This window comes from Ovis aries, chromosome 12, assembly GCF_016772045.2.
Source record: "Ovis aries strain OAR_USU_Benz2616 breed Rambouillet chromosome 12, ARS-UI_Ramb_v3.0, whole genome shotgun sequence".
Taxonomy (NCBI): domain Eukaryota; kingdom Metazoa; phylum Chordata; class Mammalia; order Artiodactyla; family Bovidae; genus Ovis; species Ovis aries.
Window position 1 is genome coordinate 53,384,617 of NC_056065.1, and position 14,356 is coordinate 53,398,972.

Sequence of the window (14,356 nt, forward strand, 5' to 3'; positions counted from 1 at the left end):
TGGCACCTGGCGGGCTCGGGGCGGGGGGTGGGGGCACGCTCCCGACACGCCCTCAGAAATCCACTGGGCTTGGGGGCGCGTGGGAATTGAACTTGGTCGTCGAGTGTCCCGCGCCAAGCCTGCGCGACAGGTCTTATCTCCCGGTGACGGAAAGAAGCTGCCCGGGCGGGGCCGCGTTTGGCGACGGCCACTCCGCTACCCTTAGCACTCCCGCCTCTCCTCCGGGATTTTCCAGCGGGTTAATTTCCTGTTCGGGTAAATCCTTCGCGAGTCCGTCGCCCCTCCCTCCCTGGTCCCCCGTTCCCCCACCTCCGCCCCGGCCACTCGGGCTCCCCGGGTAGGTCCGCGCTGCGCTCCGTCGCCCCCGCGCTCCCGGGCGCACGCCCTCCCCGCGCCCGGCCTCCGGGGTCCCGCGAGCCGCCCCGCGCCAGGGCTCAGCCCCAGAGTCGCGTCCGCGCCGCCGCCGTTCGCGCGGGTCCAGGCCATGAGCCCCCGCGCCGCCGCCCGCGCCCCCACCGGCGCCGCCGCGGCGGCGCTGGGGCTCTTTAGCTTCCTGCTGCTGCTCCGGCCCGGACACGGGTGCCCCGCGGGCTGCGCCTGCACCGACCCGCACACCGTGGACTGCCGCGACCGTGGACTGCCCAGCGTGCCTGATCCCTTCCCCCTGGACGTGCGCAAACTGCTGGTGGCTGGTAACCGCATCCAGCACATCCCCGAGGACTTCTTCATCTTCTACGGCGACCTGGTCTACCTGGACTTCAGGAACAACTCGCTGCGCTCGCTGGAGGAAGGTACGTTCAGCGGCTCGGCCAAGCTCGCGTTCCTCGACCTCAGCTACAACAACCTGACCCAGCTGGGCGCCGGCGCCTTCCGCTCGGCCGGGAGGCTGGTCAAGCTAAGCCTGGCCAACAACAACCTGGCTGGTGTACACGAGGCCGCCTTCGAGACCCTGGAGTCGCTGCAGGTGCTGGAGCTCAATGACAACAACCTGCGCAGCCTCAACGTGGCCGCCCTGACCGCGCTCCCCGCGCTGCGCACCCTGCGCCTGGACGGGAACCCCTGGCTCTGCGACTGCGATTTCGCCCACCTCTTCTCCTGGATCCAGGAGAACGTGTCCAAGCTGCCCAAAGGTGAGTCTGCGCGGGGGAGCTGGGGGTGGGGGGCGGGTACGGAGGGACAGCTTGGGGAGAGGCTGCGACGGCCGGGTAGCCTCGGCGCAGCCCTCTGGGGCAGAGACCGGCATCAGAGACCTGGTCGCTCATGGCCACTGCCCTGAATGAGAGCTGCTTCGGGTGTAATCCTCGCACGTTCCCAGCCTGAACTTTTCCTGGGACTCTCCTAGAGAAGGAGAGTGGGGAGGGACACATTTGGAATTCTCTGGACTTTCTGGGCCTTGTTGCTGTGCTTTTCCCTTTGTTTACCTCCAACAATGTTTGGAACCTGGGTTTGCCAGATCGTCTCATGGGGCTTTGGCTCCTAGCACTGGTGGATGTAGGGCTGCCTAGGTGGCTCAGTGGTAAAGAATCCAAGTTTGATCTCTGGATGGGAAAGATGCCCTGGAGAAGAAAATGGCAACCCACTCCAGTATTCTTTTCTGGGAAATCCCATGGACAGAGGAGTCAGTGGGGTCGCAAAAGAGTTGGACAGGACCAAACGACAGCAGTATCAATGATGGATGTGCCTTATTTCTGGGCCCCTCCTAAGTGGAAGACTCCCTACTGTGTGAGCAGCGACTCAGCACCGTTCTCAGTACCCTGAACATGGAGAGAGAGCTCACCAGTTCTAAGAGCTCTCTAATAGCTTCTGGAGCCTGAGCTGGTTTTGATTTCTCAGCTGCCAATTTGCTCTTCTGTCTAAAAGGGGTAAGGAATATTCCTGGTGAGGAATAAGAGCAGCCTGCAAAGAGCCAGTGGTGCAGTAAAGATTTGCAGTAGCTTTTCACCCAGATGTGAAATTGCTGAACAAAAATCTCCTGGGCTGGGACACCTTTTTGCTTGCCTGGTGCACTTTTTCTGTTGGTGACATAGACATACGTGCCCAGCTGGCAGATAGGAACATAAGGGCACAGTAGGTAAGGGGCCCTGTGAAGGCCAGGAGGAAGGAGGCAAAGGCAGAACTGAGAAGAGGAGACCCCAGCATCCATAAGGATGAGCCCAGAGCCAGTGGACTGTCCTTACCTTCAGTGGATTCCAGGCGAGCATGTGAGCACTGGTGAGCATGTGAGTGTGGTCCCAGCAGCGAGCCCTCAGAGCCAGACTCCGCCTCCCACCTTGCCCCTGGGGGCTTGGCAGAATAGGAAGCAGAGCTAAGACCTACAGTAAAAAAGGTGACATTGATGTGAATTTATCTTTGAGAAATATATATATATATATGTATTTCCATTTATTGAGAATTCAAGGATGCTGCTCATCTATGTCCTGAATTCCTGTGCTCACTTATTCATTCCGTACTGTCACTAAACACACATCCCAGGCAATCATTTCTCTCCTGAGCTGACACTTTCAGCCTAGGCTGGCTCTCCCACACCAGCAAGTTCTAAAAAGACCTGACGTGCAAGGTGCAGAGTCCCCCAGCTTTACACTTTGCCTTCATTTACTATCTCGCTCCCCAGACCCTCCCCACCAGAAGACTGTCCTGGAGACAGGGAGGTCCAGGTGCAGACCTCATTGTGGAATGGGGGTTCACCCTGGTTTTAATAGCTTCTGCCTTTGCTTCTTGGTGGTGTTGGCATCATGAACCCCCATTGTCAGCTGAGGGCGTATAATTGGTTCCCACTGTTATTCACATGAGGACTTGGTGTTATGGGTCAGGAGCTGTGAATTTCAGTCTCATTTCTGCCATGGATGGCTGTGACCTTGACCAGGACATGTGTCCTGTCTGGGTCTCAGTTTTTTCATTTCTAAAGTACTTTAATTGACCTCCTAGGTCTCTATAGAGCCCTGAATTTGGAAGGCATAGATTGGAGATCTGGCTTAAAAGCTGAGTGACTCTGGGCAGGTCACTTAAGTTCTTTGAGCCTCCCTCCTCTTTCTTCTGGGTGAAATTGACACACAGGAATGCTGACCAATATGTCTGACTGGTGATTGTCAGTATCAGAGTGATTTAATGTGGGTAAATGAATGAGCAGTAAAAATAGAAAGGGCTTTCCAGGTGGCTCAGAGGTAGAGAATCTGCTTGCCAATGCAGGCTACATGGGAGAAGTGGGTTCAATCCCTGGGTAGGGAAAATCCCCTGGAGTAGGAAATGGCAACCCCCTCTAGTATTCTTGCCTGGAAAATTCCATGGACAGAGGAGCCTGGAGGGCTGACGTCCATGGGGTTGCAGAGTCAGACACGATGAGGCATCTGAGCACCCATGAGCATGCAAGAATAGCAAATGTTATTCTTCCTCTTGTCCATAATATAGGAAAGCAAAGAGCCACCAGATGGAGACCTGGGGGTTAAGGATGGATGGGTCCAGAGCAAGGAAGAATGTCTAGGCCCCGGTGGAGGGTTGGTCTCCTTCAGGGAGGGAAGATGGAGGCGGCAGGAGGACAGCTTGGGGGCTCCCGGCGTCTCATGGGGTGAAGTACGAGAACATCTGTGACCTCACTGCCTGTGGCCTGTGGCCAGAGCAGAGTCTTCAGCTCTGTGAACCAGAGCGGGGCAGGGGGTGGGGTGGGTGGGTGAGTGTGGAGCACCTAGTCTAGGCCTCGAGGTGAGAGAGCTGGGTTCTGATGTGGACTCTGATTGTGACCCTCGGCAAGTCCCAGATCTCTCTGTGCCTCCGTTTCCCTGCCCTAACTTCAGGCTGAAGAACAGAATCCGAGAGCAGGTTTGCGGTGAGGGTTGTGTGAGGTCCTCTCTGTCAAGGGCACAGTGATTTTAGCAAGGAGTAGGTGATGGTCAGGCACGAATCGCTCCTTTCCCTTCTCCTCATGCATTCGGGCCTCTCACATTTCACAGAGGCGTCTGGTGAGGGGCTGAGAGTGCAGGCTCCAGCCCAGACCTGCTTGGCTCAGACGCTGTCTCTCCCTCTTGCTAGCTGTGTGCGCTTCTGCCTTCTAGTTTCCTCTCCTGTAAAATGCGAATCATGCTAGCTCCCACCTCGCAGGGCTGTGGGGAGGGTGAGAAAGGTAGCCTCTATAACAGGGTCCCCAGCCTCGGGGATCTAATGCCTGATGATCTGAGGTGGAACTGATGTCATAATAATAGAAATAAAGCGCACAATAAATGTAAATGCGCTTGAATCATCCCCAAACCACCCCATCCCCTGCCCTCTGGTCTGTGTATAAATTGTCTTCCGTGAAACTGGTCCCTGGTGTCAAAAAGATTGGGAACTATGAAAAAAAAAAACCAAAAAAAGATTGGGAACTATGGATCTACAAGGTACTTAGAACAGTGCCGGATACATGGGAACTACCAATAAGCATTAATACTGTTATTACCCTGTTTTGTCCAGAAGGCCTGGAGAGCTGATGGGAGTGACTTGCCCAAGGTCATACAGAGAGTTAAATACAGATGAAGGTGGGTGGATCAGGACCTCTTGGCTCCTGGCCTCCTGGAAGTTGGAGTCCATCAACTTCCTGCCAAGGAAACTAGGCTCCTTGGGGCACAGGCTCTAGGGGTTTCTAGGTAGGGCCTAAGTAGGAGAATTCAGAGGAAACAGCAGAGACCTGCCCCCTTCCCAGCAAAGCCCTTGCCATTACCTCCTCTGCCCCTTCCTCCTCCAGAAAAACAAACCAGGCAGAACCAGTGACCTTGACAAGCTCTGACAGCGCAAAAACATGATGCCTGCCAGGTGAACCTCTGCGCGGATGGGAGCGCTTGTTTACTGGTGGAACACCACAGGGTCGGCCAGTCCCCTCTGTGCAGACTCCTGCAGGGCTCTGCTTTCAGGGGCAGAGGGGTCTGGGGGAGCCGGCCTGCTGGGGCTGGATCTGAAGGAAGGCTCACCGGCCAACTTGGCAACAACAAGCAAGCAAACAAACCCCAAGCAAGAAAACAAACAAAGTCCCAGGATGCTAATTCACTCTGAATTTCAGGTAAACAATGCATAACATTTTAGTATAAGTATATCCTGTGCAACATTTGGGATATTCGCACACATAGAATTATTTGTTGTTTTTGAAATTCACGTCACTGGCCATCCTGTGTTTTATCAATTGGCTTCCCTGATAGCTTAGCTGGTAAAGAATTCACCTGCAATGCAGGAGACCCCGGTTTGATACCTGGGTTGGGAAGATTCCCTGGAGAAGGGATAGGCTACCCTCTCCAGTATTCTTGGGCTTCCCTTGTGGCTCAGCTGGTAAAGAATCCGCCTGCAATGAGGGGAGACCTGGGTTTGATCCCTGGGTTGGGAAGATCCCCTGGAGAAGGGAAAGGTTACCCACTCCGTATTCTGGCCTGGAGAATCCCATGGACTGTATAGTCCGTGGAGTGGCAAAGAGACAGACATGACTGAGCAACTTTCACTTTCACTACCTTCTGGTAGCAGTTTGTGGTTTACCAGGGCTGTCTTTTTTTAAATAAAATACCCGTGCCTGGCAAGTTACCTTTACCCTCAACTGGCCACTGGGTGTGAGGTGCAAAGAAAAGAAGTGGTTTGCACAAGTTCACGTTGTTAGTGGCTGATATAAGCATGCACTTAGGGGTGTCTGACTCCACTCCTAACTCTTTGTGATGGCCTAGAACAGGAGGGCAGGAAGAGCGCCTGCTCTATTCTACCATCCCTGACTCCCCTGGGGGACAGCTGGCTGCCCTTCCAGCCCCAGATTCCGCTCCAGGTCTGGTGGTTCTCCCAGGAGCCAGTAGGTTCTGGGCCAGGTAGGACACTGTGCCCTCAAGGGAACAGTGACCATCCTTCTTTGAGTCTACCTGCAGACTCAAAGGAGCTCCGAACCTGGAAGATACAGACATGGGAACTCAGGTGACAGTGGGGTAGAGAGGGAGAGAAGGGGAGGGTCTGGGAGACAGGGAAGTGGCAGGACAGCACCCTTCTTGGGAGATGGTGATCTTTAAAGCCCTTCGGTCCCTCTCCTTGTCTTCTGTTCACAGCAGCCCAACGAGGTGGTTGGAAATGAAAACACACAGGTGGTGAGGAGCCTCTGTGTGCTGATCCCTGGGGAGTTTGTTTGACATGCAGATTCCTGGGCCCCCAGACCCACTGAATGTTGGCCTGGTGCATGAGGCCTGGGCGTCTGCATTTTAGGTGCTGCCACCTCCTGAAGGGCTTACCAGGTGGCTCAGTGGTAAAGAATCACCCTGCAGTGTTGGAGAACTGGGTTTGATTACAGGGTCAGGAAGATCCCCTGGAGAAGGAAATGGCAACCCACTCCAGTATTCTTGCCTGGATAATCCCCATGGACAGAGAAGCTTGGCAGGCTACAGTATATGAGGTTGCAGAAGAATTGGACATGACTTAGTGACTAAACAACAACATTCCCTGAAAGGGGCTTGCAGTGTACACGCTCTCTAAGCTTGAAAAACGCTGCTGGAGGGAGCAGGCTTTGTGCGGCTGCTGTGGAAATGCTGTGTGACGTTGTAGGACTTTCCTGTCTCTCTGTGCCTCAGATTTTTCTTTTATAAACAAAGGCATGTGAGTGGGAGGATTTTAAGGTTCCTTCCAACTCTAAAATTCTATGGTTTCAAGGGAAGGGAAGATGGTCAGTGTCTTAAAGGTTAGGAAGCGGAGGCCTGGGAAGATCAGGCCCCTCCAGAGACCTCACTGCTAGAATACAGGGGCCGCAGTCTCTGTGTGGTAGGGAGGGGGTAAGAGCACCTAGGAAGCCTGGGGTTCTGGGCTCACAGTTCACCCCATGTGACCCAGCCTTGCTCCTGGAGCCTTGGGCAGGAAAGGCCACTGGGTATGAGGAATCATGGCTCAGTGATAAAGAATCTGTATGCCAGTGCAGGAGACACAGGAGATGCAGCTTTGATCCCTGGGTTGGGAAGATCATCTGGAGTAGGAAAAGCAACCCACTTCAATAATCTTACCTGGGAAGTCCCATGGACAGAGGAGCCTGCTGGGCTACAGTCTATGGGGTCGCAAAGAGTCGGACACAACTGAGACTAAGCATACATACACACATCTTACTGGGGTTTCCCAAGTGATGCTAGTTGTTAAGAACCTGCCTGCCAATGCAGGAGGCATGAGACGCAGGTTTGATCCCTGGTTGGGAAGATCCCCTGGAGGAGGGCATGGCAACCCACTCTGCAGAATCCCATGGACAGAGGAGCCTGGCGGGCTATAGGCCATGGGGTGGCAAAGAGTTGGACGCGACTGAAACGACTTAGCAGACACACACAGAGTGCATATTTTCCTTGTGCTTATACACCTAAGAGAACCACGTTCCTGGCAGACGTAGATCGAGGTCTCACTCGCTCTTTCAAGTGGCCTGCCTCCCGCTGTTGACAGGTCTGTACGTGTCCTGGTGCCACAGGCGCTTGTATTTCTAACTTGTCTCTTAATTAGAGTTGAGTCCTCAGTGTCACCTTTCAGCATCCCCAGTGTCCTGGCTGGGTGTCAGCTTTTATGGGCACTGTGCTCTGGAGTTCCAGGGAGAGTCGGCTGTAGACATGACCCAAGACAACCCCTTGTCTCTTTTCTTGCTGGAGTGCCCCACCCAGTCCTGATACTCTGTCCCAAATGCTGGATCTTTCTGGAAATGACACCTTCATCCTGCTGCTGTTGCTCTTTAGTTACTAAGTCGTGTCTGAGTCTTTGTGAGCCCATGGACTGTAGCCCGCCAGGCTCCTCTGTCCATGGGATTTTCCAGGCAAGAATACTGGAGTCGGTTGCCATTCTCTTCCCGGGGAATCTTCCCGCCCCAGGGATTGACCTTGCGCCTCCTGCATCACAGGCTGATTCTTTACTTCTGAGCCACCTGGGAAGTTGGGGTGCTCTATCAATTAACTCAAAGGGCAACCTCATTGCTGGGCCAGTGGGTCAGAGGACCTGCCTCTCTGTCTGGCATGGACAGCCCTAGGAGCAGTTGGCAGTCTGTTCTGGAGAGGCCAGTGGCACTGTCACCTGAAGCTGGCCAGCTGCCAGCTGTCTCAGATCCCGCAAGATTTAGGCCTTTCAGCCAAGTGGCTGTCCATTGCCCTCTGTCCCAGAATCCTGTGGTCCCCGATGTAGCTGAGAATGAGGTGCTTGGCCGGTCTTGTCACCATCAGGCTGGCGGTGTGATGGTGGCCCAGAAGGACCTCCATGTAGGCTGGTTGTCATGAAGACCTGGAATCGGGTGTGTTCGTGGTTACTTGAGTCAAATTGTATCCTGAACACCGTCACTGTAAGATCACAGCAGAGTGTATCACTCCAGTCCTGGGACTGTTCTGGGCTCCTGCCCTCAGGTCTTCGCCAAGCTGTGCCAGCCACTTCCCCAATTCTCCCCCCAACCCCACCCCCCACCTTCCCATCCTCATCTCTACTTCTCTGCCTTTCTGGTTCCTACTTAACCTTCCATCCTCCAACCCTCTGGGCCTCGAGGCTGCATTGGGAGGCTGGCCTGTGCAACCTGATTGGATCCTGTGTTACCTCTACGATCACTGCTCGACCTGCCAGTTTGCAGGTCTGGCCGGTTTTGAGGGCACAAAGTGTTTCTTTTTCTCCTTGAACCCCCAGCAGTTGGTGCACTAAATGACGTGTTTGGAAACCTGATGGCTTGCATTGCACTTGGAACAAACCAGCTCCTTCCTGTGTCCTGAGAGGGTCCATCCACAGCCCAGCCACACCAGCCTTCCTCTGTCCTGGGAACAGAGCAGGTGCTTGTGACCAACCAGGACCTCCTAAATTATGGCTTTCTTGCCTGCTGAGATGGTCCTACCTCCCCATGGCTGTGTCTCCCTCATTATCAGGTCCCCATGAGATGTTCCCTTCTCAGAGAGGCCTTCCCTGATCACCCCACCCAAACAGTACCATCCCCACCCCACTCACTGTTGTCGTATCTCCTTGTGTCTGTGGCATCGCGCTCGTAGAGTCCACATTATCTTGGTCACAAGTCTTGTTGCTCTAGAAGCATGAGCTCCAGAGTCGTACGTTCCCTGCAGTGTCCTCAGGAACTGGGCCTTGCCCAGCATAGAAGGGTCTCTGAGGGGCCGCGGGCATGTGTGAGTGGACGAACGCACACTCCTGGGGCCTCTGTCACAAGGGCCATCAGGGGACAGGCCAACATCACTGCCCTTGGCTTTTACCCCCACAACCCCCCCTGCCCGCCTGTGGTCAGCCAAAGACACCCAGATCACCTTTCAGCAGGGGCAGAGGCCTGGAGTGGGGGTTCTCTGGGCTCCATTAGCAGATCCTGCTCAAACCCTCAGGTGGTTGCTGTGAAGGAGGGAGGGGCCAGCTGCACCTACCCCATCTGTGAGAGCAGTGCTGGCAAGAGAGTGGAGCCGCCTTCGTCCGGGGAGTCTGTGAGCCTCTGCCCTGGCGAGGTGCAGTGTGAGTGGCTGGGGGAGAGGGTTCAGGACGCCGAGACCACAGATCCGTTTACCCTGCTGAATCGGAAACCTGCTTCATCTGGCGCAAGCAAACAGAAAGGTGTCTTGTAAAGATGTGGGTGTGTCGCCAGGAGCCCAAAGTCCTAAACAGTTAGGCCCAGGGAGCTGGCGGGTGAGACCTAGGAGGCTGCAGGGAACACAGCGCCTCCCTCTTTCACTCTCTGCTTCTCACACCATCTCTCTTTAACTTTCTATTTTATAGTCACGTGTAGCTGATTCAGAGCTTCCCTGGTGGCTCAGAGGTAAAGAGTCTGCCTGCAGTGCAGGAGCTGCAGGAGATACAGGTTTGATCCCTGGATTGGGAAGATCCTCTGGGGGAGAGCATGGCAACCCACTCTGGAGAGTCCCATGGACAGAGGAACCTGGGGGGCTACAGTCCATAGGGTCTCAAAGAATTGGACACGACTGAAGTGACTTAGCACACATGCACACATGGCCGATTAACAATGTTGTGATAATTTCAGGTGACAGCAAAGAGACTCAGCCATACATATGTGTATCCATTCTCCCCCAAACTCCCCTCCCATCCAGACTGGCATGTAACATTGAGCAGAGGTCCCTGTGCGCACATCGTCTTTTAGTCTCCTCTTCATATATTAATAGGCTTTCTCAGTTTTTTCCATGCATGTGACAAAATAATACGCTGCTCCATTCATGGGACCAGCTGAGGCCAGGCGAGATGTGCTGTCCTGGTTCCAATTTCCAGATCTGAGAGGAGGCTCTGGGGGGCGGAGCTTAGGGATGGGGGCTGGGCAGACCACCCTCTAGGCATGGAGCTAGGCATGCATGACTCTGGCCGGGCTTCCTGTGAGCTGATCCTGGGCCCTGGTGTCCCCTCTGTCAAATGCAGGTGATAGCATCTGCCCTTTGACCTCAAGTGACATCATATGAAGATGCTCAGAGTACAGCTTCCTCCAGCACCGCACATAGAAGCCGTTGTTTTCTTCCTTATCCAGTTCATAGAAATGTGGACAAACAGGCTTACAAATCCCCCTGGATTTAAGCATTGCCTGTTAAATCCCAGATGTCCACAATCCATGCAGACGGGCATTAGCCGTGTGTTCACAGCACGTCCTCCCAGGGGCTCTCAGCCTGTCTCCTCTGCTTCAGAAGGTGCCCAACAAAGAGCCCCCAGTGCCTTATCTCCTTCATCCTCCAGGTTGGCCATGGGGATAAATGCCAGAGGCAGGAGTCAGGACCTCAGAGGAGCTGCGGGCCACTCAGGATTAAGGGGCAGCTTCTCAGACATGAACCCAAACCAGAGATCTAGGAATTTGGTTCCTGTCCCTACTGCTTTGTTGGCCAGCAGTCGACCTGAGTCGCATCCTCTTTCTCAGTTGCTCTCGATAATGAACAGTGACCCCAGATGCCCCCGGGGGCTGTGGGTGGGAGTCCTCAGAGGAGGTGGGATACAAGGAGAACCACAAGCACATTAGAAAGAGCTTGGAGCTCTGCACTGACTAGACTCCCCAGAACGTAGTGGTGTCTGAGTTCCTCTGTCAGCTGCACACCCGGGGGCTGGATGACCTGGAAGGCTTCTTCTAGCTCTGATTCTGGCTGCCTCTGCACCCTCTCCAGCCAGCCTCCTCCAGGTCATGGAATGAGAAGGTCCGACAGCCCCTTGTCCCCAGCATCCAGCAAAGGTCTCCTGGGCGGGCTCCCTTGACACTGGCCCCACCACCCTGGCAGCTCTCTTTCAAATCAGCAGGTACAAGAGTATGTTCTCTTCTGCCCCCACCACATTATTAGAAAGAATGGCATTGCTTTTTCACAAAACACCAAGGGGATGATTTCTCTTTTTAACATAAGCTTCCCTGGTGGCTCAGATGGTAAAGAGTCCACCTGCAGTGAGTGAGCCCTGGGTTCGATCCCTGGGTTGGGAAGATCCCCTGGAGAAGGGTGTGGCAACCCACTCCAGTATTCTTGGCTGGAGAATCCCCATGGACAGAGGAGCCTGGCAGGCTACAGTCTGTGGGGTTGCAAAGAGTTGGACACAACTGAGCAACTAAGCACAGAGAATCATGAATGATTATCTGCATCAGAAACGAAGATGTCACATGGTCCTGTTCAGGGCCTGAGGACTTAGAGCTGAAGGTCAGGACACCTGCTGACCTGGGCAGGTCATCTAACTTGTCTGGTATGTGGTTCCTTCATCTGTAACCCTGAGGTTTGTCAGGAACATCAGGGAAATCCTAATGTAAAAGGGCTTTAGGAAAAAATGGGGATGTGCAGACATGGATATGACTGTCTTTTTTTTTTTTTTTTACTTTGCTTTTTCCCCATGTGCTATATTATGTATTGGAGAAGGAAATGGCAATCCACTCCAGCACTCTTGCCTGGAAAATCCCATGGATGGAGGAGCCTGATAGTCTTAAAATTACTCATGGAAAGCTACTTAGATTTTTTTGTTTGAGTCTTAAAACCAGAATTAGGTGCTATTTATTTATTTTGTCTGTGCGGCATGTGGAATCTTACTTCCCCAACCAGGGATTGAGCCTATGCTCCTGGCATTGGAAGAACAGAATCTTAACCACTGCCTTGCCATGAAAGACCCCTGAAATGACTGTCTCTAAGGATGAAGTTTTATACTCACAGATGTCTAGAAACAGGAGAAATGGAAGCCTTACAGGGCCACACAGCGAAGCAGCAGGGATGGTCAGGAGGCAGATGAGGTAAAAAGAAAGACAGATGAGGGTCTTTATAGTGGTTTTTGCAGGAAGGAATGGGTGAAGGGGGGTAAGCAGAGGAGGCAGGTTTAAGGTTGGCTAGTTTGAGTAATTTCAGGAAACTCTCATTAAAAGGATGATCCCTAGCTATCTAGTACCTGGCCCTGCAGTGTTTGAGGGCAGGAAGATAAGAGTCTGGGATTGCAAGAATCTGATCAAAAGAGATGGGTGGGATATCAACTGGGGTTGGTAGGTTTGCCTATCAAGGGTGTGCTCATTGGCAAGGATTTAGGAACTGGCCAGCACTGGGAGCGACAGTCCTTCCCCAAGTGGCAAGGCCCCAAGATGCCAAAGCTAAATAAAATATAGAATGTAAAAATCATGATGAATACAAGGGTCATTGCAGATATAATTGAGTGGTATTTTATTTAATCCAACATATCCAAAATGTTATACTTTCAACTTGTAATCAAAAGAAAACTCATTCATGAGCTATTTTCCCATTCTTTATTTCACACAAAGTCTTTAAAATCTGGGTGTGTTTTATACTTACAGCACATCTCAGTCTAGCATCCCAGACTAGCTGCGATCAATTTCTCAACACGTGGCTGGTGGCCACTGTAGTGGATAGCATAGCTCTAAGTATACTAGTGTCTTTCAAAGAGGTCAGTGTCAGGCTTACCCCATTTTACAGATGAGAACATCAAGGCACAGATGGGTTAATGTAACTTGGCTGAGGTCACCAGCCAAGAAATGACAGAGGGAGAGATGAGCAGGGGTCTTTGTCACTAAACATTCCATGGCTTCTCAAATCTCATGTCAGAACCAGGTCCCTTAGGCACAAACCCACTCTCTTGTCCACAGCTCCTGCTTTAGCTTAGAACCAAACTCAGTGAGCCTCGCTAACTCAGAATCTTACCTTGGCTGAATCAAAGGTGACTTGAGTGTATTAGTGGAAGTCAGAGTTCAGTTAGTTCAGTCACTCAGTCGTGTCCGACTCTTTGCCACCCCATGAATTGCAGCATGCCAGGCCTCCCTGTCCATCACCAACTCCAGGAGTTTACTCAGACTCACGTCCATCGAGTCAGTGATGCCGTCCAGCCATCTCATCCTTTGTCGACCCCTTCTCCTCCTGCCCCCAATCCCTCCCAGCATCAGAGTCTTTTCCAGTGAGTCAGCTCTTCATATGAGGTGGCCAAAGTACTGGAGTTTCAGCTTTAACATCATTCCTTCCAAAGAAATCCCAGGGCTGATCTCCTTCAGAATGGATTGGTTGGATCTCCTTGCAGTCCAAGGGACTCTCAAGAGTCTTCTCCAACACCACAGTTCAAAAGCATCAATTCTTCAGCACTCAGCCTTCTTCACAGTCCAACTCTCACATCCATACATGACCACAGGAAAACCATAGCCTTGACTAGACGGACCTTAGTCAGCAAAGTAATGTCTCTGCTTTTGAATATGCTGTCTAGGTTGGTCATAACTTTTCTTCCAAGGAGTAAGTGTCTTTTAATTTCATGGCTGCAGTCACCATCTGCAGTGATTTTGGAGCCCCCCAAAATAAAAATCTGACACTGTTTCTGCTGTTTCCCTATCTATTTCCCATGAAGTGATGGGACTGGATGCCATGATCTTAGTTTTCTGAATGTTGAACTTTAAGCCAACTTTTTTACTCTCCTCCTTCACTTTCATCAGGAGGCTTTTTAGTTCCTCTTCACTTTCTGTCATAAGGGTGGTGTCATCTGCATATCTGAGGTTATTGATATTTCTCCCAGCAATCTTGATTCCAGCTTGTGTTTCTTCTAGTCCAGCGTTTCTCATGATGTACTCTGCATATAAGTTAAATAAGCAGGGTGACAATATACAGCCTTGACGTACTCCTTTTCCTAATTGAAACCCTGTTGAAAACAAGTTCACCTCCTATTTTAGGCTCTTCTGAGACTTTATCTGGAACAATGACACCTCCCTGCTTGCCAGACAGATATCAAGTTGTGTCTTTCCTCCGCTCAGAACTCTCCAGTAACTCCCATGTTGCTGAGATTAGAAGCCAAGTTTCTTCCAAGGGCTTCCCCACCCTCTCTGCAATCTGACCTCCTTTCTTTCTGGCCTCATTTCCTACTACTCTCTTTCATTCACTCTAGTCCAGGCACCCAGGCCCCATGTTGTTTCCCAAACGTCACAGGCATATTCCTACCTCAAAGCCTTGCTGTTCCC

The 14,356-nt window shown here is 52.4% G+C and overlaps 1 protein-coding gene across 1 annotated transcript in view; it reads left to right on the top strand.

The window, feature by feature from the left end:
* Window positions 1-448: 448 nt before the first annotated feature.
* LRRC38 (leucine rich repeat containing 38) overlaps window positions 449-14,356 on the top strand; it is a 38,830-nt gene continuing 24,922 nt past the window's right edge. Inside the window, exon 1 of the mRNA XM_027975880.3 lies at window positions 449-1,130. Within this exon, the coding sequence (XP_027831681.1) occupies window positions 485-1,130 (646 nt within the window). The 5' untranslated portion in view covers window positions 449-484. The remainder of the gene's footprint in view (window positions 1,131-14,356) is intronic.